At 46.7% G+C, this 24734-nt stretch overlaps 1 protein-coding gene across 1 annotated transcript in view; it reads left to right on the top strand.

Annotated features, from left to right (window-relative positions):
* Positions 1–24734, top strand: part of LRP1 (LDL receptor related protein 1) — a 400693-nt gene that overhangs the window by 245907 nt on the left and 130052 nt on the right. Inside the window, exons 12-20 of the mRNA XM_056867046.1 lie at positions 3401–3637; positions 5497–5677; positions 10677–10899; positions 15121–15310; positions 17665–17790; positions 20466–20606; positions 21137–21262; positions 21685–21801; positions 22765–22845. Of these exons, the coding sequence (XP_056723024.1) occupies positions 3401–3637; positions 5497–5677; positions 10677–10899; positions 15121–15310; positions 17665–17790; positions 20466–20606; positions 21137–21262; positions 21685–21801; positions 22765–22845 (1422 nt within the window). The remainder of the gene's footprint in view (positions 1–3400; positions 3638–5496; positions 5678–10676; positions 10900–15120; positions 15311–17664; positions 17791–20465; positions 20607–21136; positions 21263–21684; positions 21802–22764; positions 22846–24734) is intronic.

The raw sequence follows: 24734 nt of genomic DNA, 5'->3' as shown, positions 1-24734 counted from the left end.
ATATTGTCCTATCTTCATTAAAAAAATTGAATACAAAGGTGTGCGATGGCTGGCTATGGGGGTGGTGGAGGCCAGATAATAATAATGTTTTTAACGAAGTCCCAGTTTTACCTTTTAAACACTAATTTATCAATAGGCTGAAATTAAATTGGTCAGTAATTTGTCAGTATTGGAACAGGTTTTTTGAAGTATTTTGTTCAGTCAAGTTAGTAATTTCAACCCTTTGACTAGTTTCCACCCATGTACAGCTCCCCAGAGATAAGCTCTGTGCCCCAAAATATGGTGATTGGCTGCCAACTTGGAAGGCTTTAAGAGGGGAGTGGACATGTTCATGGAGGAGAGGGCTATCCATGGCTACATGTCAAAATGAATACTAGTCACGAGGCAAACCCATTCTCTCCAGGATCAGAGGAGCATGCCGAATACATTAGGTGCTTTGGAACATGGGCAGGATGGTGCTGCTGCAGTCGTCTTGTTTGGGGGCTTCCTAGAGGCACCTGGTTGGCCACTGTGTGAACAGACTGCTGGACTTGATGGACCTTGGTCTATCCAGTATGGCTTTTCTTATGTTCTTACGTTACTGGAGGGTCACCAGAGATTCTGAATCTTCTCCCCTTTATGGGAGGATTCTTCTCTCCAACTTTGTTCTGAATGGGCCATTATTGCTCTGTGGTTTACTACCTAATGCCCCCCCTTTGAGGCAGCTAACACTTCATGCCTTAGTGGGCTAAGGGGCCTAATGTTATGTTAGCATCCTGTTCCCTCGGATCTTCAGTAAAGAAAACCCTTAAGTACCTTCGGAATCTCTGTGGCCTGGATGAAAAGGTAAAGGGTAGGGATGCAAGTTTCTTCCCACATGGTTTCTCTTGTGGGGATAGAGCTCAAAACAAAAGATGGGAGGTGCCACCATGGCTGCTTCCTTACCAGTGCTCCGTACCGGCCCGTTCGTACTAGCTTGCTTTCACCTCTGGAAGAGGGTCAAACTCGTGATTAGCGACAAGGGAAAACAGCCCATATTTGATTTCCCAGAACACCAGATGTTGCTGTGTCCTGTTTACATATTAGTCAAGCCATGTGTGGATGTGAAACTTCTGGTCAGAGTAAGTCTTGTGGTTGGTTTTAGGCCGGGGGTGGGGGTGGGGAGAGACTTGCGCAAGAAGAACGAGTTGCCAGCAAAACCCATTATTGACCAAGCCTCTGGCCTAGTTCTTTCAGTCTTCAGTTCGTGAGGAGGTGCCAGAGCCTTAAATAATTGAGTGTCCTCGTTTCCAATGGATACCGATCATACCCCTCAGGGGCTTCACAGTCATCTGTGTTCCTGGGGCCGTGACATAGAGTCACATCATCTGCTACCACTGACTGAGCCAAGGGTGGCGTCATGAATGCTAGTTGCCGTAGAAGACTAAACACAAACCAGTTCAGCTTAGAAGCGAGAGAGACATGTTTTAACACCCATCATGAATATCCAGCCCCCCCGTGAACACACGAAGCTGCCTTATACTGAATCAGACCCTTGTCCATCAAAGTCAGTATTGTCTACTCAGACCAGCAGTGGCTCTCCAGGGTCTCAGGCAGGGGTCTTTCACATCACCTCCTTGCCTAGTCCCTTTAACTGGAGATGCCGGGGATTGAACCCGGGACCTTCTGCATGCCAAGCAGATGCTCTACCACTGAGTCACAGCCCCTCCCCTCTCCCTGTGGTTCTGAGCTAGGGCTTGCCGGCATAGGGGCAATATCAGCAAGGACACAACGAGGGTAACAAGGAAGGGATTTGTGTTCTGAGTAGTTCCAGTGCCTCCCCGAGGCTTCCAGGAAGGACTTTTGACATAACAGCCGAGCTGATCCAGCACACCCAGTGTCCTGTGAGCCTCCCGAGATTCCTATTTGTTAGGCTCCTCTTTGCCACCAGCAGGAGGTTTTTGGAACAGAGCCTGAGGGAGGGGAGGGACTTCAATGCCATAGAGTCCAATTGCCAAAGCAGCCATTTTCTCCAGGTGGACTGATCTCTGTCGGCTGGAGATCAGTTGTAATAGCGGGAGATCTCCAGCTAGTACCTGGCGGTTACCACCTCAAAAAGAAGAACCTAGGTTGTTAGAATGATAGTGTTTTAGCAAAAACAACCTGTTATAATCTAAGTTGGAAGTTTTGTGGTTACTACCCTCCTGGTTGAAGCTGAGGAGGAAAAAAACCTTAGTTCCCAACCTCCAGGGCTGGCCTGGAGAAAAAATTCTCTGTTGCCACCCTCCAGGAATTGCCTGGAGAAAAGAGTGTTTGCCAACCTCAAGGGCTTCCCTGGACTGAAATTCTGTGGTTGCCAACCTCCAGGGCTAGTGTTCTAGCAAAAACAACCTAATATAATCTTTACCAAGTTTTCACATCTAGGTTGCGCATTTAATGATATGCCTACACTATATACTCTTACTACAACTATATTGCTAAACATATATGCAATACAAATACCATATAAATCAGTCATCACACAAAATCTCAAGGTCAGAGGGTACAGTCTCCATATGTGACAAGTGAAGTCCAAGAACCATATCACTATTACCTGGAGGTTGTCAACCCTACCATTGGTCCAAATGATAAACAAACCCCCAAGGTCCTTCCATGAGCTGACTGAATGTGCAGGCAGTGGGAGTGGGCACGTCCCTGCTCTTCCTATCCCCATCCCAATCACCAGCTTTGAGTGTTGACTGGACGCGGAGGAGTAATGTGTAAAGGACCGAAGAGGTAAATGAACTCGGTACATATGACCCAGTCCAAAGGCCTTGGCTAACTTTATGCCTTTCCTAAATAACCTAGCCAATAGCATGGGAAACTGCACTTCCTCTGGCTCTTTACCCTACCTGCTCCTGCTGGCCCGAGTAATATATGCCGCCACCACTTTTTTTTTTTGACCCTTAAGCCATCCCTCTCCCCACAAACTCTTACCAATGTAGAAAAGAGCAAGAGTCCAGTAGCACCTTAAAGACTAACAAAAATATTTTCTGGCAGGGTATACCTGATACCTGAAGAAGTGAGCTGTGGCTCACGAAAGCTGGCCCTGCCAGAAAATATTTTTGTTAGTCTTTAAGGTGCTACTGGACTCTTGCTCTTTTCTACTACTGCAGACAGACTAACACGGCTACCCACTGGGAATTATCTTACCAATGTAGTACAAGTCATTCAAATCATAACAAACATAGTAAAATCACAATTTAAAACCAACCAACAACAACAATAACACCAGCAATACATCCATAAAGTAATTAAAGCCAAAGCTAAAAAATACAAAGACATAAATGGGGCCCCCTCCCCAAGGAGGGCCACTGAAGAAAACCATGCATTCCTGGAGCTTCAGTACAAGTCAAGCCTCACCCACCTTTCTTGTCCTGACCCTGCTTTTGTTGCCTTCCAGAGCCCGAGCACGAGCTGTTCCTTGTTTATGGCAAAGGGCGGCCTGGCATCATCCGGGGGATGGACATGGGGGCCAAAGTGCCCGACGAGCACATGATCCCCATTGAGAACCTGATGAACCCCAGAGCCCTGGATTTCCACTCGGATACCGGCTTCATTTACTTCGCCGACACCACCAGCTACCTGATTGGGAGGCAGAAGATTGACGGAACAGACAGAGAAACAATTCTGAAAGATGGTGAGTGTTCGGAGCACAAGCACTCCCCCCCCAAAAAAACCCCCACATTTGACCTCCCCCCCAACAAATATACACGTTATTGTCGAAGGCTTTCACGGTCAGAGTTCATCGGTTCTTGTAGGCTATCCGGGCTGTGTGACCGTGGTCTTGGTCTTTTCTTTCCTGACGTTTCGCCAGCAGCTGTGGCAGGCATCTTCAGAGGAGTAACACTGAAGGACAGTGTCTCTCAGTGTCAAGTGTGTAGGAAGAGTAATATATAGTCAGAAGGGGGTTGGGTTTGAGCTGAATCATTGTCCTGCAAAAAGTATCAAAGGTAATGTGCTAATCATTGTCCTGTAAGTATCAAGATAATGTGCTAATGAGGGTGTGGTATGTTAACGTGGAACCAATGTATCCTGAAGTGATCTGTTAACATGTGGAATCTAAAGCTAATCCGCATGGCTATTGCGGACTGTAGTCTTTGTTAGTCTGGAGGTTTTCAGGACAGGAAGCCAAGCCTTATTCATTCTTAGATGCAGAAGAGAGTTTAAGAATAAATAAGGCTTGGCTTCCTGTCCTGTGTTACTCCTCTGAAGATGCCTGCCACAGCTGCTGGCGAAACGTCAGGAAAGAAAATACCAAGACCACGGTCACACAGCCCGGATAGCCTACAAGAACTGAAATATACACATTGTTTGATTAGGACAGGCGTGCTATCTCCCGAGCTCTGGGTGCTCTCCTTGATTAATGCCTTAGGGACGTTTTTGAGCCTGTGGGAACCTTTGTGATTCTGACACAGGGTGGTGAGAGCAACCACAAAATGACTGCCGCAGGAGGCAGAGCCAACCAAAAAATGGCTGCCGCAGGAGGCGGAGCCAAAAATACAGAGAAAGCCTAATTGCAGGGGAGGAGAAGGGTAATTAAAAATGCGCTGTGAAAGAGATGAGAGAGAATAAAACAAGCATGGCGTGGCAGCTGCCACTGAATCAATGTTGTTTTAATCTGCATCGCCAATCGGATCTTCAATGGCCCATCAGAAAGCCTGCTGTGGTAGAGCCCTACCTGGTCCCACCCACTTTCTAAAAACATTTGGTAGGCACCAAGAAAAATATTGGCAGGAGCCCATGGGCACCATGGCGTAGAGTTTTGTATCTCTGGTTCCCATTGTTGGTGGCCGAAAGGTTGCATGAGCTTATAAATGGCTGGAGCATCTGCCCGTTGTCACGGTGCTCTGGATATTGAGAGAACAGAGTTAAAAACCCCAACAGACTTTGGATAGAATCTCAGTAGTGATTGAATATTGACGCACATTCTCCCCTTCAGGCTCTAGGCCAACTGGTAGGTACCAGAAAGGAGAACGCCGCACAAGTTTTATTTTTTAATCTGTTTTAAATTTCTTCATACTATCTGTGGGTATGTACCTGATTGCTTGGTTCTGTCTTTTAGCCTTTTATCCGGGAATCTGTCTCCAAATTGGACAATTTGAGGGTTATTTTCGCAGGGGTGCATTTTAATACTACATTGGCAGCCGCCAAATTTCTTTCCCAGACAATTAACATTAAAAAAAATATTAATTTCTTTATGGGCTAGTTAGATAGTTACTTTTTTCTTATTTTGATCTCAGTGTGACATGGTTCAGGGCCGCACTGGCCATGTGAACACTACCGTTAAAGTAAGTAAGGTTCTATCTTTTGTTCTCGCTTGGCATCTTTCGAAGCAGGTGCCCTGTCTGCTTCAGTACGAGATCTCACAGCGGAGCGCATGGCACCATTCGTATGGTCCTGTCGCTTTCGCTTCCGTCCCTGGTGTCTGACGCGTCCCCCCCCCCCTGGCATGCTCGGCCTCGACTGAGCGCATTTGTTGACATTAACTCGTTCCAGGAATTCACAACGTGGAAGGCATCGCTGTGGACTGGATGGGCAACAATCTCTACTGGACTGACGACGGCCCCAAAAAGACCATCAGCGTCGCCCGGCTGCAGAAAGCCGCACAGACCAGGAAGACCCTGATTGAAGGAAAGATGACTCACCCTCGAGCCATTGTGGTGGACCCTTTGAACGGGTGGGTGTGGCCTGTGCTATTCCCAAAAGCACTTGGGGTGGGGAGACTGCTTTTCGCAGCCGTTGAAAGGGGGTTTGAGAGAAGAATCACCGACGACGCCAGATTTCTAATTCCATGCTAGCCGCCATGTGATTTTATATCACTTGTAGCATTTCGTAATTGGCACTTAGTGTCAGCTCGGATGGCTGAGCCATTCAAGTACGTAAGATTGCATTGTAGTACATAATGGAGGGGATGGGACCGAACGCAGGATAGATTGGCTAGAATGTTTGTTTTTGATTCAGGCTTTTTAGAGGCAAATGTCCAATTTGTTCCTGTAATAAAACAATAGAGGCTAATCTCTGAAAGTGCCAAATTATAAACACAGACAAACTGCACAGACATAATTTCAGACTGCCAACATCGTACTATATATGGAACTTCGTAATTTTACATGAATACATTATATCAAAAATATCTGTCTGTCTGTCTGTCTATCTGTCTATCTATCTGTCCATCCCTCCATCCCTCCATCCCTCCCTCCCTCCCTCCCTCCCTCCCAATAGTTCCCAAACTTTTCGGGCCACTGCCCCCTTGGTTTCACAAGCTCAACCCCAGCGCCCCCTATCCAACAACACAGTCAAAGGGGCCCACCTCTAGCACCCCCTTGCTGCCCCCTTGCCTCTTAGTGCCCCCCTAAGTAATCCCACTGTCCCCCAGGGGGTGGTACTGCCCACTTTGGGAACCACTGATCTAGGCAGGCAGGCAGACATTTTTGATGTAATGTATAATGTATTTTGATAAGATGCAAGATAGACAGACAGACAGACATTTTTGATAAAATGTATAATGTATGTTTGATAAAATGCAAGATAGATAGATGGCTAGATGGATAGATAGATGGCTAGATGGATAGATAGATACCCTGCTTTTCTCCCCAGTGGGGACCCAAAGTGGCTTACATCGTTCTCCTCCATTTTATCCTCACAACAACCCTATGATGTAGGTAAAGCTGAGAGAGTGTGATTGGCTCAAGGTCACCCAGGGAGTTTCCTTGGCAGAGTGGGGATTCAAAGTCTCTTTTTGCAGACTTCCTTTGTAAAAGCTCTTCAGCAGACTTTTACAAACTTTCCGAGTCTGTGCATCCCCCCCCTCCCCAAATCTTCTTTCATAAACTTCTCTTTTAACACACTTCCTTTGGAATTGGTATTTATCTCCCTTTGCAATTAGACCTTCTTTAGGAAAGAATATCTTCATAAACAAAGAAAACTCCAAAGCGTAGCTGTGAAAACCTGGCAGGCTATACCTTTATACAATCATGAACGTTTTTTCCATTTCACAAAAAGCCAGCCAATTCCCCTTCCAAAACGATTGGGTGCTGCATTATGCTTTTTCCAAATGAACAAGCGCACAGATATAAACAGGCCGGCGAATCCACGCTCATCCTTGTATGCTTCCAATAAAATCCATCTGTTTTCAAGAACGCTGGCGCTGTTCAGTTTATGTTTGGAACGTGGTGAGGAGCAGTTCTCTGTGCAAACCTATCAGTCCTGTTTATTCCAGGGGGTAGCTGTGTTGAGGGCCTTTGCAGCACAGATAAACAGGAGCCTCATGGCCCCTTTGAAGCGAAGTACCATAATTTGTCACAAGACACAGGAAGGAGTGATTTCACCCTCTCCCCACCAAATCCTCCCCACCTGCCTGGCTGTCACCCCACGCAGGTTCACCCCAGAAATAAATTCCCCCTAGGTGAGAAATAGGAGCCCCGTGGCACAGAGTGGTAAGCTGCAGTACTGCCATCCAAGCTGTGCTCATGACCTGAGTTCGAGCCCAACGGAAGTCGGTTTCAGGTAGCTGGCTCAAGGTTGACTCAGCCTTCCATCCTTCTGAGGTTGGTAAAATGAGTACCCAGCTTGCTGGCGGTAAATGGAAGATGACTGAGGAAGGCACTGGCAAACCACCCTGTAAATGAAGTCTGCCTAGGAAATGTTGGGATGTGATGTCACCCCATGGGTCAGGAATGACCCGGTGCTTGCACAGGGGACTTTTCTTTACCTTTAGGTCCGAAATGGCTGCTGGGAAGCCACATAATTAGTGCTTTCTGCTGGCAGCTTCTGGAGCTTTGGCCCCACTTTCTAAACGCTGACAGTTCTGTGACCAGCTTGATTGTTATGTGGGTCGGAGAATTTCTGCTTAATGGGAAGGGCGCTTTTCCTTTCTTTTTTGATTCCCACTGTGTTGACTCCCCAAAGCCTTCACTCCCAGAGTGCTGTCTGCTTGTACACAGGCGTCTCCTGGGCTGCCGGTCCCTGCGGGATTGAAAGGCACGACCTGCTCCTAGTTGCCGCTCAGACAGGCCCAGCAGGGGGGGAGGAATTACAATGTGCACTCACTCATCAGTGCTCTGTCTCCAGAAGCACAGTGGGGGCCAAGGAAAGGAGGGTAAATTTTATCCCCGTCGACTGCACCATTTCCTTCTTGTACTGCTAGTCCATTTTTGTGCTCTGGTTGTCCTTCTTCCTCACCAAGTCAAGATAGGGGTCAGGAAACGTATTGCTTAAGTAAAGTACTTGAAAGGCTATCATATAGAGGATGGTGCAGAGTTGTTTTTTGTTGCCCCAGAAGGCTGGACCAGAACCAACGGGTTGATATTAAATCAAAAGAGTTTCCGTCTAGACATTAGGAAGGATTTTCTAACTGTTAGAGCGGTTCCTCAGTGGAACAGGTTTCCTCGGGAGGTATAGAATCATAGAGTTGGAAGGGCCCACCAGGGTCATCTAGTCCAATCCCCTGCACAATGCAGGAAATTCACAACTACCTCCCCCCTCCACACACACCCAGTGACCAGAAGATGGCCAAGATGCCCTCCCTCTCATCATCTGCCTAAGGTCATAGAATCAACATTACTGACAGATGGCCACCTAACCTCTTCTTAAAAACCTCCAGGGAAGGAGACCTTACCACTTCCCGAGGTAGTAAGCTCTCCTTCCCTGGAGGTTTCTAAGCAGAGGTTAGATGGCCATCTGTCAACAATGCTGATTCTATGACCTTAGGCAGATCATGAGAGGGAGGGCATCTTGGCCATCTTCTGGTCATGGAGTAGGGGTCACTGTGTGTGTGTGTGTGGGGGGAGGTAGTTTAGAATTCTCTGCATGGTGCAGGGGGTTGGACTAGATGACCCTGGTGGTCCCTTCCACCTCTATGATTCTGTGATTCTATAAGTCCAAGGTCCTGGAGTCCAAGTGACACTGGTCAGATCCTCGTATCGACTGACCTGTCAGCTTGCATGTGTCTGAAGCTGTTCGCGCGGTGCTTATCAGGCATTGCACAGCAAGATGTCTGCATGGATCGAATTAGACACACTGATTTATTAATACAAGGCAGTGAACAGGGCAGGGGTTTTGAACTGAACTTGTTACTGCGGAAGGGAGGGGAGCGACCTGTACCCGTCATCAAAGTTACTCTTGCAGGGAGTTCTCCCCGTCGAACTTCTCTGGCTCTTTTCTGGTTCTCTCGATTTTCTCTATGTCAGTTGTTCAAGGTCTGGTCTCTTGCCAAGTCCCTTTTTTTGCCACAGTGGCCAGTATCAACATGAGCAGGACGAAGAAGCTGGCATGCAGAAGATCACCGCAGTCTTTAAATGCCATTCTTGGGGGTGTTTAAATGCCCACTTGAATTACAAAACAAACTCCAAAAAAGTACGACCCCAAAATCAGTACTAAATTGTAAGAACTTCATTGCAGGGTGTTTTTTTTTTTTTTCCGGTACCTCATAATTTGTAGCAGTGTTATTAGCACACACCAGGTATCCCTTGTTTAAAAACAGAAGCAAATGGATTTGGTGTGATATCTAGTCCTGCCACACATAAGCCCTGACCTGGATAGCCCCAGGCTAGCCAGATCTGGGTCAGATTTTGGAAACTAAGCAGGGTCGACCCTGGCAAATATTTGGATGGGAGACCTCCAAGGAATACCAGGGTCATGATGCAGAGGCAGGCAGTGGTAAACCACCTCTGCACATCTCTTGCCTTGAAAACCCTAACGGGATCCCGTCAAGTCAGCTGTGACTTGACAGCAAGCAAACACACACACAGAAATGGTGTCTCTGAACAGCAATTTACCACTTGAAAGAAAGTCAGGATGCAGAGGAATAATACACAATGTTATCATCTTGATAGATCACAATGGGTGGCCGTGTTAGTCTTTCTGTAGCAGTAGAAAAGAGCAAGAGTCCAGTAGCATTTTAAAGACTAACACAATTTCTGGCAGGGTGTGAGCTTTCGTGAGTCACTGGTATCTAAAGAAGTGAGCTGTGAGTTACGAAAGCTTGTACACCTGCCAGAAATTTTGTTAGTAATCACCTTGGTTAGAGCAAGGGAGAAATGCTTAGGGGCAGAAAAATTATCATCTATGGTGAGCTAAGAATTTTCAGGATATGGAGAGTCAGCGTGGTGTAGTGGTTAAGAGCGGTGGTTTGGAGCGGTGGACTCAGATCTGGAGAACCGGGTTTGATTCCCCGCTCCTCCACATGAGTGGCGGAGGCTAATCTGGTGAACTGGATTGGTTTCTCCACTCCTACACATGAAGCCAACTGGGTGACCTTGGGCAAGTTACAGCTCTCTTAGAGCTCTCTCAGCCCCACCTACCTCCCAGAGTGTCTGTTGTGGGGAGGGGAAGGGAAGGTGATTGTAAGCTGGTTTGAGTCTCCCTTAAGCGGTAGAGAAAGTCAACATATAAGAACCAACTCCTCCTCCTCTTCCTCCTCCTCCTCCTCCTCCTCCTCCTCTTCTTCTTCTTCTTCTTCTTCTTCTTCTTCTTCTTCTTCTTCTTCTTCTTCTTCTTCTTCTCCTTCTTCTCCTTCTCCTTCTCCTTCTCCTTCTCCTTCTCCTTCTCCTTTCTTTATCCTTATCCTAATCCTAATCCTTATCCTTTGTCCCTTTTCAGCCCTGGGGAGTCCATCATTTTGAACCACTGAACATAAGGAATAATAGAATAAATAAATGCTGCAATTCATTTTTCAGATGGATGTATTGGACCGATTGGGAGGAAGACCCCAAGGATAGCAAGAGGGGGAAGATAGAAAGGGCTTGGATGGACGGCTCCAACCGAAACGTCTTTATCACTTCTAAGACTGTCCTGTGGCCCAACGGACTGAGTCTGGACATCCCGGCAAAGGTGCTGTACTGGGTGGATGCATTTTACGACCGGATCGAGATGGTTTTTCTGAATGGCACAGAACGCAAGGTTAGTGACGTCTCCTTCTCTCACACCTGCGAATGTCCCTTCCATTTGCTTCTAAGGCTGGAAAGATCTGTGGATACATAAGGAAAAGAGAGCCAGCATGGTGTAGTGGTTAAGAGCAGTGGTTTGGAACGGTGGAGTCTGATCTGGAGAACTGGGTTTGATTCCCCACTCCTCCACATGAGCGGCAGAGGCTTATCTGGTGAACTGGATATGTTTCCCCACTCCTCCACATGAAGGCAGCTGGGTGACCTTGGGCAAGTCACACTCTCTCAGCCCCACCTACCTCACAGGGTGTCTGTTGTGGGAAGGGGAAGGGAAGGTGTTTGTAAGCCGGTTTGATTCTTCCTTAAGTGGTAGAGAAAGTCGGCATATATAAAAAAAACCCAACCAAACCAAAAGTTTTTTTAAAAAAATATTTATTTATTTCATTAATAATGTGACTTTTTCACTGAGATGCATGGTGGATGACAGAGTAAAAATAACAATTCATTCAGACAGCATAAGACATCCAATTAACAAAGCAATAGGACTGTGTGTGTTAAGTGCCGTGAAGTTGCTTCCAACTCATGGTGACCCTATGAATCAGTGTCCTCCAAAATGTCCTATCTTTAAGTGCCTTGCTCAGGTCTTGCAAATTGAGAGCTGTGGCTTCCTTTAGTCAATCCATCTCTTGTTGGGTCTTCCTCTTTTCCTGCTGCCTTCAATTTTTCCTAGCATGATTGTCTTTTCCAGTGACTCTTGTCTTCTCATAATGTGACCAAAGTACAATAGACTCAATTTAGTCATTTTAGCTTCTAGGGTCAGTTCAGGCTTGATTTGATCTATAACCCACTGATTTGTTGTTGGGTTTTTTTGGCAGTCCATGGTATCTGTAACACTCTCCTCCAACACCACATTTCAAAGGAATCTACTTTCTTCCTGTCAGCTTTCTTCATTGTCAAGCTTTCACACCCATATATAGTAATAAGGAATACGATGGCATGAATTAACTTGATCTTGGTGGCCAGTGACACATCCTAACACAAGAATCTTTTCTAGCTCCTTCATGGCTGCTCCTTCCAGTCTCAATCTCCATTTCTTGGCTGCAGTCTCCCTTTTGGTGGTTGATGGAGCCAGGGAATAGAAAGTCTTGAACTATTTCCTCATTGTCAACCTTAAACATGTGTAATTCTTCTGTAGTCATTACTTTTGTCTTCTTGATGTTCAGCTGTAGTCCTGCTTTGGCACTTTCTCCTTTAACTTTCAGCAGTAGTCATTTCAAGTCTTCGCTATTTTCTGCTAGTAATGGAGTATCATCGGCATATCTCAAATTGTTAATGTTCCTCCCTCTAATTTTCACTCCACCTTCATTTTAATGTAATCCAGTGTTCCTAATTATATGTTCTGCAAACAGATTGAAGAGATAGGGAGATAAAATATATCCTTGTCTAACACCTTTGCCAATTGGAAACCATTCTGTTTCTCCATATTCTGTCCTAACCTTGGCCTCTTGTCCAAAGTACAGGTTGCGCATCAAAACGACTATGTTGTGGCACACCCATTTCTTTTAAAACCAGCCATAGTTTTTCATGATCCACTCAGTCAAAACTTTGCTTTAATCTATAAAACACAAGCTGATTTTCTTCTAAAATTCTCTTGAATGCTCCAGTTACCAATGTAAATTTATAATATGATCTCTAGTGCCTCTTCCTTTTCTAAATTCAGCTTGAACATCAGGCATTTCTGATTCCATATATGGTAACATTGTTGTAAGATTTTGAGCATCACTTTATTTGTGTGAGAAATTAAAGCAATGGTCCGATTGCTGCTGCAGTCTTTGATGTCTCCTTTCTTGGGAATTGGGATGACAGAAGTGTGGGAACCTTCCTGACCAGGGCAAAGTGTGCAAGAGAAGACCCGTGGGGCGGGGGATCTCATGGGAACCATGATGCAAAAGATTAACAAATCTTGAAAATATATTTTTTTAAATTCTATTCTGATTTGTAATGCTAAGACGGATGGTAAAAAGCAAGCTTCTTAATGCTGCCGCTTGTATATCCATAGTGTTAGGAGGGCAATCCAAGTTCTTTAGGGGAACGATAAAACATACGATACTACATTTAAAAAACTGCAGTAAAAACTAAATTAAAAACAATTCATATCGTAAAACCATTCTCCAGGACACCCCTTAAGTTCATGTAGATCATTGTGTGTCAGAAAATAAGGGAACAGTTGGCCATGAATAATAATAAACTAATACACATCGGCTTGCAAACAGAAAGCAAATACCAAGCGCTGCACGTTAAGACTGTTAAAAGAACACTTCACTAATCTGCTTTTAATTGTGTCAGTACAGAGCATTGTAATATGCTGCTTTAGCTGCGTAATATAGAGAGCTTCTTCAGTAGCATGTCACTGGTTGATGTATATCTACTCTATTGTTCATTATGTCCAATTATTCTATTAACATTTTCTTGCCTACTGTGCTCATTAATTGGGATGCGTTCAGCGAACATTTGTCTTTGCTCGGGAAGCTGCGGATGATTGATACGATTTGTAGCAGCGCTCACAAAAGGCTTTGACAACTCACCGCTCGAGAAATAATGCTGTTGGATTATCTTAAATTACCTTACATCTGCCAGCCCCCCGCCCCGCTTATCCACCCACTCCTGTATCCTGCCAAGCAGTTTTATACAGGGCATACATGTCTGATGGCCCTGTGTTTCTGTGCTGACTATGAATGAGCAATGTTTATTCCTTCTCCCTGTCTCTGGGCCTGATGCCAGAAGATGGTCTGTCCCGAAGAGGATAATGATGATTCCGCTCTGTGTTTTGCCAATAGTAGCAGTGGCTATCAGCGTCCATGCCCCTACAAAAGGAGCTGTGATAGGCTGGCTACAGGGAGGTCGAGGAGTGAATATTTACCATTTTTAATTATCGAAGGTATAATTGAAGAAGTGTACTGCCTGCCAAAGAAGAAAAGGTCTCCGTAAAGCCCCCTTAAAATTGACAGGGTATTTAGTCAACTGAGTGCTGGAGCATGTACACAGATTAGCAACTTGAGTGATGGTTCACAGGGGCTGCTTCCACACGGTGAAGATTCTCTGTTTTGCTTTCATCACCAGCGAAGGCGTACGTATTTGCAATGTTGTTTTTCCACACATGAGTTTTCTGCATACTTTCCTCCACCAGCCCCTCTTGGCCACCATTTTCCATGAATTCCCTCCCCCCACTGTACCACTGGAGAGCTTTTAAAAAAACTGGTAATTGCTATAGTGATATAGCATCATAGAGCTATAGCAACTATCTTTTTAAAAAATCCCTCAAAAAGCCCCCTGGTGGCACAGCTGGGAGGTGGTTGTGAGGGGCTGATGGCAGGAAGATGGTTCCTATCAGGAGGGTACGATAATACACTTAGAATGTGCTCAAACACATTTGTGCTCAAGCACATTTGGGCAATGTGCTCAAGCACATTTGGACAAGAGTGTACTGTGGACAGGGAAAGGACAGCTACAGCATAACGTCTTGTGGATTCTCCAAATGTAAAAACTTGCTGCGGTTTGTGAGCCAAAGCAGAGAAAACCTCCTTGCGGAAGCAGCTAGGAATCTCCCAGCAACAAAAGCATGAAACATAAAGCCCAGAAAGATATTTGGATGGTTTTTTGTTGGCTACCCCTGGGTGTAAGGATGTGTTGCTGAGCACCAAGATCAAGTTAATTCATGCCATCTTATTCCCTATTACTATGTATGGGTGTGAAAGCTGGACAGTGAAGAAAGCTGACAGGAAGAAAGTAGATTCCTTTGAAATGTGGTGTTGGAAGAGAGTGTAAGGGATACCCTGGACTGCCAAAAAACAAATCAGTGGGTTATAGATCAAATCAAGCCTGAACTGACCCTAGAAGCTAAAATGACTAAACTGAGGCTGTTGTACTTTGGACATATTATGAGAAGACAAAAGTCACTGGAAAAGACAATCATGATAGGAAATGTTGAAGGCAGCAGGAAAAGAGGAAGACCCAACAGGAGATGGGCTGACTCAATAAAGGAAGCCACGGCCCTCAATTTGCAAGACCTGAGCAAGGCTGTCAAAGATAGGATATTTTGGAGGACACTGACTCATAGGGTCGCCATGAGTCGGAAGCGACTTGACGGCGCATAACACTCCCCCCCGGGGTGAGTTATGGCATTTGGAAAGGTCCTCGGTGAATGTTTGTGTGTGTGTGTCTCTTTCTCCTCGCGCAGATTGTGTACGATGGTAATGAGCTGAACCATGCCTTTGGATTGTGCCATTATGGCAAGTTCCTCTTCTGGACCGAGTACCGGAGCGGCAGCATCTACCGGATGGATCAGGTCACCAAGGCTGTCACGCTCCTGCGCAACGAGCGCCCGCCAATCTTTGAGATCCGCATGTATGATGCGCAGCAACAACAAGGTGCATGGCGAGATGGGCGCGGCTTAGTCTTTGAGGGCCAGCCACCTTGCTCTTAGGGCCAGGACACACTCTGCAGATAGGGGCTTTTGAATTGGGGTCTCCCATGCATTGCTGTGACACTTAAAGCCAGGAGAGCCAGTGTGGTGTAGTGATTAAGAGCAGTGGTTTGGAGCAGTGGGCTCTGATCTGGAGAACAGGGTTTGATTCCCCCCCCCCAACTCCTCCACATGAGCGGCGAAAGCTAATCTGGTGAACTGGATTTGTTTCCCCGCTCCTACACACAAAGCCAGCTGGGTGACCTTGGGCTAGTCACACTCTCTCAGTCTCACCTACCTCACAGGGTGTCTGTTGTGGGGAGGGGAAGGGAAGGTGATTGTAAGCTGGTTTGATTCTCCCTTCAGGGGCAGAGAAAGTCGGCATATAAAAACTAACTCTTCTTCTTCTTCTTAAAGGCCGTTATTGAACAATGGCGCCCCTGTTTATAGTTACTTGGATTTGCATGTAAAGTGCACAGCCCTGTTTCGGGATGAACACATGAAGCTGCCTTGTACTGAACCAGACCCTTGGTCCATCAAACTCAGTACTGTCTACTCAGACGGGCAGCGGCTCTCCAGGGTCTCAGGCTGAGGCCTTTCACATCACCTACTTGCCTAGTCCCTTTAACTGGAGATGCTGGGGATTGAACGTGGGACCTTCTGCATGCCAAGCAGATTCTCTACCACTGAGCCACGCCCCCCCCCATTAGTCTTTTTCCCTGATGGTTTTGTGCTGCTTAACTCAGGATGGGTATGGGCGTTACAGGGCAATTTGAAAAGATGTGGAAACTCAGAGAGAAGCATGCTTTAGAGCATGCCTAACTCAGTTCAGTGAGTTGAGAGTGCTGTGAAGGTGTCCTCCCGGAGAGGTCACTTCCAGATCAGAGGGTGCATCTGTGTAAATAAAGGCAGTTGGGGGTAGTTGAGTCTCAGCAGAAGCCTTTGAAGCCAGCTGCCTATGGCTTGCAGGGTGCAGCCTGGGCTTCCAGCCTGGTGTAGTGGTTAAGAGCGGTGGCTTGGAGCGGTGGACTCTGATCGGGAGAACCGGGTTTGATTCCCCACTCCTCCACATGAGTGGCGGTGGCCAATCTGGCAAACCAGGTTGGTTTCCCTGCTCCCTGCTGGGTTTCCCTGTTCCCTGCCAGCCCCAGCCCTTAAAAGGTAGAGAAAAGCGGGGTATAAAACCTAACTCTTCTTCTTCTGCATTGAAAGATTCCCATTATATTGAATGAGAGCTAGCTTTAAGCCCATCTGGAGTGAAACATGTGGGTGGCTGCCTAAATGCCGCAAACCACACTATGGGCTCAAGCTTTAACAAGCTGAAATGTTTTCATGCTGTAGTGCACCAATGTGTAGTGTGCACAATGGGAAAAAAATCAGCCTCCAAAAACTCTCAAGGGATTTTGGTGTTTGCAGGGCAGCTGTTGTCTTTGCTGAGCCACACCCCCTCCCACCTTCTGAACTGACGCTTCCTCAGCTTGAGAGGAGGCATGGCTATACCTCTCCAGTGAATCCTCTATATAGAGTATCCAGAGTGGAAGCCATGTGGACAGCCAGCATGGTGTAGTGGTTAAGAGTGGTTTTTTGGAGCGGTGGACTCTGATCTGGAGAACCGGGTTTGATGCCCCACTCCTCCACATGAGCGGCGGAGGCTGATCTGGTGAACTGGATTTGTTTCCCCGCTCCTCCACATGAAGCCAGCTGGGTGACCTTGGGCCAGTCACACTCTCTCAGCCCCACCTACCTGGGGAGGGGAAGGTGATTGTAAGCCAGTTTGAGTCTTCCTTAAAGTGGTAGAGAAATTCTGCATATAAAAACCAGCTTCTCCCAACAATACAGAAGGGGTGGGAAGGAAGAGGTTAGCTTAAAAAACACCCGGGGGGGGGGGGGGCTAACCCGAAATTGGCAGTTGAGCGAAAAAGACATCAAAGAATGCTTTCAGAAAAAGAGGTTCTATGAGGAACAGGCCAATTCTGTGTACATTTGAAGTCCCTGGAACTAAAATATTTTGAGGCAGGGAAAACCAGAAATTTCTCACCTTGGGAATTTGTGCTGATCTTAAATATTTAGGAGTTGGCAAACAAGTATCGGGAGCCACTTGATTAAAGCATAGTATTGAAAGTTGAGCCCCAAAGAAAACCACAGTCCATTCTGTTTAGCTCTCCCTGAAATATTTCCTGGCCTTTCTGAACTTCATTTTGTAACACAGAGTAAATGTCTGTTTCTGCCTCCTCCACCTCCTGGGTGCCATCAAAGGACGGGCTTTCTCCCTTGTACAACCGTTGTGTAATTCTTCTAATTTCTTCTCCTTTTCTGCAGTTGGCTCCAACAGCTGCCGAGTCAACAACGGAGGTTGCAGCAGCCTTTGCCTGGCCATTCCCAAAAGCAGACGCTGTGCCTGTGCAGAGGACCAGATTTTGGGACTGGACTCTGTCACCTGCCAAGGTACGTCTGTGCCCAGAACAAATGTGAGAGGGTCGTTGCTTAGGATTCGAAGGCCTCTTCTAGCAATCCTTCCCATATTCTGGAAACGCCACGCAAAATGCCCCATGGCTTTGGACCATTGGGCATTGGGACAGGTTAGCCCTTGTGACCAGCAGCAAGATTGCCTAGACCAGCGGTTCCCAAACCTTTTAGCCGTTTATGTTTGGTAATTAGCAGCTCATTCCAGGCTGAAGTGCCCCGCATATTCTTTTTTATTTCTTCACGCTGAACCAAATGTCACTAGACCACCGCATGTGTTTCACTTTGACTGTGGAAGCATCGTCTGATCAGTTCCCCATCTCCCATAGACGAGGCCAGTTGTCCTCGCATTGGGCTTGCTTTCATATTTATGAGGATAAGATCAATAGCTCTCACTACCTGGGAGGACCAGGTGTTGTATCTTTATTTCTATGTGTGGAGGGCAAAAGACCCAAGACTGTGAGACCAGGCCAGATCATCAATTATCATATTTCATATTTACGAGGATAAGATCATTGAACACATGAAGCTAGCCGCCTTACTACTGAATCAGACCATCCTTTTTTCACTGTCAGTATTGTCTACCATGAAACACAGTGGCTCTCTGGATTCTCAGACAGGGGCCTTTTACCTGATCCTTTTAACTGGCCATGCTTGGGATCGAATCCAGGACCTCCTGCATGTAAAGCCAGATGCTCTGTCACCAAGCCACAAGCCCTCTTTTTTTTTAAGGGCTTCTGTTACATTGGTGGAAGATGGGGTCCCTGGATGGGTTTCTTCTCCCATTAGCTCCAAGGAGCAGGCCAGGATTTTTAAGAGGAGCCTGTTCCATGTGGGGCCTAAACCCTCTCTCAGTCTCTAGTTCTGCCTGCTCTGCAGCAAGTGGATCATTTCCAAATTCAGCTTCAGTACTTTCATCTTCAGCTTGGTTTTTTACCAGTCTGTGCCCTTAGGGCAAATTTCCTGGACGCCAGGATGGATGGGCTTTCTCTTGACATTTTGTCAATTCCTTCATGCATGAAATTGGAGGGGCAGCCTGAGTTAGAACTTACAAATCGGGTTGCCGCCTTTTTCAGTGGCTTTGCTCCCCGTGTCCTGAGCTGTGGAAATGAGCAGGCGATATCCTATCGGTGTGGAGACACAGATAGGAGCAGCATCGCTCGCTTCTTGGTTTCTGCATCTCAGGCTGTTGTTAAAGGCCTGGGAGCTGGGTCGTGGCGGCAGTTCTGTGTTCTATAATGGCTTCTTTTTGCTTTAGGTTTCAAAGCTGAATAGAAGGAGAAGGCGCTGGTGGACGCGGAGCTTTACTGTGCACACCCCACCCCCCCGCCCCTGAAGTTATTTCTGATCCTGGGAAGGTTCATTTCCAGAGTCAAGGGACCCATGTAGAAGGGCCATAGCTCATTGGCAGAGCATCTGCTTGGGATGCAGAAGGTCCCAGGTTCAATCCCCGGCATCTCCAGTTAAAGGGACCAGGCAGGTTGGTGATGTGAAAGACCTCTCTGCCTGAGACCCTGGAGAGCCGCTGCCTGTCTGAGTAGACAATACTGACTTTGATGGACCGAGGGTCTGATTCAGTATAAGGCAGCTTCATGTGTTCATTTGTTCAATAATAACCACTCAAATCAAGAAGCTGTAGTGGAGAGGGGGAAGGGGACTGTGGGAGGGGCTGTGGCTCAGTGGTAGAACATCTGCTTGGCATGCAAAAGATACCAGGTTCAATCCCTGGCATCTCCAGTTAAAGGGACTAGGCGAGTAGGTGATGTGAAACACCTCTGCCTGAGACCCTGGAGAGCCGCTGCTGGTCTGAGTAGACAATACTGACTTCGATGGACCGAGGGTCTGATTCAGTATAAGGCAGCTTTATGTGACAAGCTGTCTATTTCACATTCTGCAATGGAGGCTTGCTGAGTGACATAAGACCATAAGAAAGGCCATGCTGGATCAGACCAGGGTCCACCAAGTCCATCAGTCTGTTCACATAGTGGCCGACCAGGTGCCTCTAGGAAGCCCACAAAGAAGACGACTGCAGCAGCATTATCCTGCCTGTGTTCCACAGCACCTAATATAATAGGTATACTTCTCAGATCCTGGAGAGAATAGGTATGCATCATGACCAGTATCCATTTTTACCTTTAGCCGTGAATAGCCCTCTCCTCCATGCACATGTCCACTCCCCTCTTAAAGCCTTCAAAGTTGGCAGCCATCACCACATCATGGGGCAGGGCGTTGTGCGAAGAAATACTTCCTTTTATCTGCTTTGAATCTCTCACCCTCCAGCTTCAGCAGATGACCCCATGTTCTGGTATTATGAGAGAGGGAGAAAAGCTTCTCCCTGTCCACTCTCTCCATACCATGCATTATTTTATGACTTTGGCGCAGTTAACTCACACTCAGCCTAAACAACAACCCTGTGAGGTCAAAACAGAGGAGAGGGGAATGATGTAAGCTGCTTTGGGTCCCAAAGGTGGGGTGTAAATTAAGTACATAAGTGATTAAATTGGCAGAAGGAAAGAAATGAGCCATTTTGTATAATTTTTCCCCAGGATCAGGAAGGGGGAACACAGGAAAGGTGTTCCGATCGCTCTGTCCATGCCACTGATTCCTATGGCATGTTCCTGCACCTAACGCTCCGTCTTTGTTTTGTTCGTGGACAGCCAATCCCTCTTACATCCCGCCCCCTCAGTGCCAGCCTGGGGAGTTTGCCTGCAAGAACAACCGCTGCATTCAAGAACGCTGGAAATGCGACGGAGACAATGACTGCCTGGACAACAGCGACGAGGCGCCCGAGCTCTGCCGTGTGTATTTTGCCTCTAGGTTTTTAATTTTGAACGTTACCCGTGCCTTGTGAGGGCGGAAAGGTGGGACGTAAATTCTGTAAAATAAAATAAATATTAAAATGAATAAGATGATGGACCTTTGTCACAGAGATAGTAAGAGAGGGTGATTTTTCACTGCAAAATATATTGGTTTTCTTTTGGTTTGAGCCAATGTGGTGTAGTGGTTAAGAGCAGTGGTTTGGAGCGTTGGAGTCTGATCTGGAGAACCGGGTTTGATTCCCTGCTCCTCCACATGAGCGGCGGAGGCTAATCTGGTGAACCGGGTTGGTTTCCCCACTCCTACACATGAAGCCAGCAGGGTGACCTTAGGCAAGTCACAGCTCTCTTAGAGCTCTCTCAGCCCCACCTACCTCAACAGGGTGTCTGTTGTGGGGAGGGGAAGGGAAGGTGACTGTAAGCCAGTTTGAGTCTCTCTTAAGAAGAAGAGTTGGTTTTTATATTCCGACTTTCTCTATCACATTTGCCTTTTTTTTCTCCCCAAACTCCAGATCAGCACACCTGCCCCTCGGACCGTTTCAAGTGCGAGAACAACCGCTGCATTCCCAACCGCTGGCTGTGTGACGGGGACAATGACTGCGGGAACAACGAAGATGAGTCTAACTCCACCTGCTCTGGTGAGCCCCTTGTGATTAGAGCGGCGCATTCTAATCTGGAGAACCGGGTTTGATTCCCCACTCCTTCACATGAGCGGTGAACGCTAACCTGGTGAATGGGGTTGGTTTCCCCACTCCTACACATGAAGCCAGCCGGGTGACCTTGGGCTAGTCACAGTTCTCTCAAAAAACTCTCAGCCCCATCTACCTCACAGGGTGTCTGTTGTGGGGAGGGGAAGGGAAGGTGATTGTCAGCTGCTTTGAGACTCCTTAAAGTTAGAGAAAAGCTGGGTATAAAAACCAACTCTTCTTCTTCTTCCTACTTGCCAGGGAAGGAATATAGTTGTGACACAGTTTCCGATTACAGTAATCCAGGAAAGTCTTTTTAGGTTCTGTCGCTGACATGTCCCCTTTTGTTCGTTGCCTGTTGTCTTCCCACCCAGCTCGCACCTGCCCTCCCAACCAGTTCTCCTGCGCCACTGGTCGTTGTATACCCATGTCTTGGACCTGCGACTTGGATGATGATTGCGGAGACCGCTCTGATGAGTCAGCCACGTGTGGTGAGTGCTGGAATATGTTCTTGTGCATTAGACCCATACTGGATTTTTTGCATGTACCCCCAGTTGTTACCATATCCACTGTTACATGTAATGAGATAATAGTGAGTAGAGAATTTGTGGCTGAATGGTCTTGATTAATTGCAGATCCCCCAAATTGCAAGCCATTCCGCCCCTTATGTAGCAGCAAACCCCACAGTTGCCACTAAGGGTGCATTCAACAGAGAGCTGCAGCCAATCCTAACTCTCTGAAGAGTGTTATTATTTATTATTATCATCATTATTTATTTATTTACGTTATCCGTAGTCGTCCTTCCTCACTTGAACTCAAGGCAGATTACACAGAGTGAGTCAGTACATTTGACTGATGGGATGCGCAATAGTGCTATAGAATTAGAGTTGTGGAACCAACTAGAAGTCTAAAAACAGGACTGAAGCAAAGCATAAGTGTTAACATGACACACTGAACGACGCAAAATTTCATAGTTGGATCCTAGCTTCAGACCAAAGCTGGTTAAACTGTGGGTCACAACCCCATATGGGGTCGTGTAATTTGAAGTGGGGGTCGCGAAAAATTCTGCAACAGTCATTCGTTCTTTTAAATTCCATAAATAGGCCATAAAATAGTACAAACCCCATATCAGTAAATGTTTGATTTGTATACCTCTTTTATATACCTGTATACCTGGGGTTGCGTAAACATTTCTCCGGTGAAAAAGGGTCACGAGTGGAAAAAGTTTAAGAAGCCCTGGTATAGACCACAGTTCCAAAATAATTTTCTAAGTAACTTTGTGAATCGTTTAGTACGGCGCAAGTCTGTTGCCTGTGTAGAAAAGTCCTCTTGAATAATTTAGTTTTGCATAGTTTGCAGAAAGCCAGGAGAGTTGTGTGTATGATATGCATGTCACAAACGCCCCATAAGTGGAAACCCTGATAACGCCTCCTGTCCTTGTCTTCCCTCTACAGCCTACCCAACCTGCTTCCCTCTGACCCAGTTTACGTGCCACAACGGCCGGTGCATTAACATCAACTGGAGATGTGACAACGGTAAGTGCCACACTACTGAATGAGAACATGCCGAGACTGGTGGTAATGGTGAGATCAGAATCAAGGAGAGAGTACAGAGTGAGGGTTTCTTTGGCAAGGGGGTGGGCTGGGACTCATTTCCCCCATGTTTGCAGCCTGTGCATGATATCATCTGTTTACCTTATCCTACTACCTCTTCACTGCATATGTGCATAAGAGCCAGAGGTATACCTTGTATCCAAAGGTACTACGAGGTCTCTAGTCCGTAGGGGTAGGGGCCATGGCTCAGTGATGGAGCATCTGTTTTTGCATGCAGAAGGTCCCAGGTTCAATCCCAGGCAACTCCAGTTAAAAGGACCAAGTAGCAGATGATGTTTAAAGACCTCTGTCTGAGACCCTGGAGAGTTGCTGCCAGATTGGACAATAATGACCTTGGGGAGCATCTGTGGCTCAGTGGTAGAGCATCTGCTTGGCATTCGGAAGGTCCCAGGTTCAATCCCCCGCATCTCCAGTTAAAGGGACTAGGCAAGTTGGTGATATGAAAGACCTCTACCTGAGACCCTGGAGAGCCGCTGCCAGTCTGAGTAGACAGTACTGACTTTGATGGACCAAGGGTCTGATTCAGTATAAGGCAGCTTCATATGTTCATATGTTGATGGACCAATGGGCTGATTCAGTATAAGGCAGCATTGTGTCAATTCATGTGAATCTCCTTTGCTCCTCTAAGAGACCCTCATGGAAAGAAGCATTGTGTGAATGAAGCTTGCGTTAGAAAAACACCTAAGGACTCGGCTAAAGTTATCTATTTTTTCCCTCCGTGTTTATTTTAAATGACGTTTTTTCTTTTGCAAAGTCATCTTCCAGGATCGCTTTATTAAGGAACAGATAGGCTAGGTGGTGAGACTTTAACTGAGCAGATGACTCAGTCCCAATACGCAGCACCTTTGTTTGTGTGGGATGGGAAGCTCTGCTCTTTGATACCCATAATGTGAAAGTTCAGCTGGCATGGGCTTTGAATCAGGTTTACCTGTCAGGCTGAGGGCTCGAGAGCCGGTGTGGTGGTGAATAAGAGTGGTGGGACTCTAATCTGAGGGGCCGGGTTCGATTCTCCCCTCCCCCACGTGAAGCCTGCTGGCTGACCTTGGGCCAGTCACAGTACTCTCCGAACTCTCTCAGCCTACGCGGAGGCAAACCTACCTCCCAACATCTCTTGCCTTGAAAACACTATGGGGTCGCCATACGTTAGCTGTGACTTGACGGCACACACACACAACCTTGGCTCGTTAATGGCATTGCATGATTGTGTGTGTGTGTTAAGTGCTGTCAGAAGTGCTTCCGACTCATGGCGACCCTATAAATCAAAGTCCTCCAAAATGTCCTATGTTTGACAGCCTTGCTCAGATCTTGCAAATTGAGGGCTGTGGCTTCCTTGATGGAGTCAATCCATCTCTTGTTAGATTGCCCTTTTCTGAAGGTGCCAGGGTATAGGAGCTTTCTCTTGATGCAGATAGAGAGAAACGGGTGGGGCGCAGGAACGGACTCACACCTCAAGTAAAACTTCTGCCAAGAGACATGGTGGATAGATCCCCCCCCTCCTGGCTCACAGTCTTAATATTTTCCCTGGATTATATCACTTCAGAGCTGACGGTATAGGGTCGCTGAATTGAATGATTTGCCGTAATGAGAACTCACCACATGTAGAAAATTATAATCTGATCAGTACGGGTTACAAGAGGCTGAAAACGGAGGGAGGAGGGCTGTGGTATCCCTGAGGAGGGTCCCACAACCTCCCCCTCTCCAGAATCCATGATCACATTCTCCTAGGCAGGGCGAAGTGGGGTCTTGACTCCATCCATTGCTTCTGATTTCCCTTTATTGAATTTGACGTGACTCTTTTGTTGACCTTTTTT

This window comes from Euleptes europaea, chromosome 1, assembly GCF_029931775.1.
Source record: "Euleptes europaea isolate rEulEur1 chromosome 1, rEulEur1.hap1, whole genome shotgun sequence".
In the NCBI taxonomy this organism is placed as follows: domain Eukaryota; kingdom Metazoa; phylum Chordata; class Lepidosauria; order Squamata; family Sphaerodactylidae; genus Euleptes; species Euleptes europaea.
This window is presented reverse-complemented; position numbering and strand designations above follow the sequence as displayed.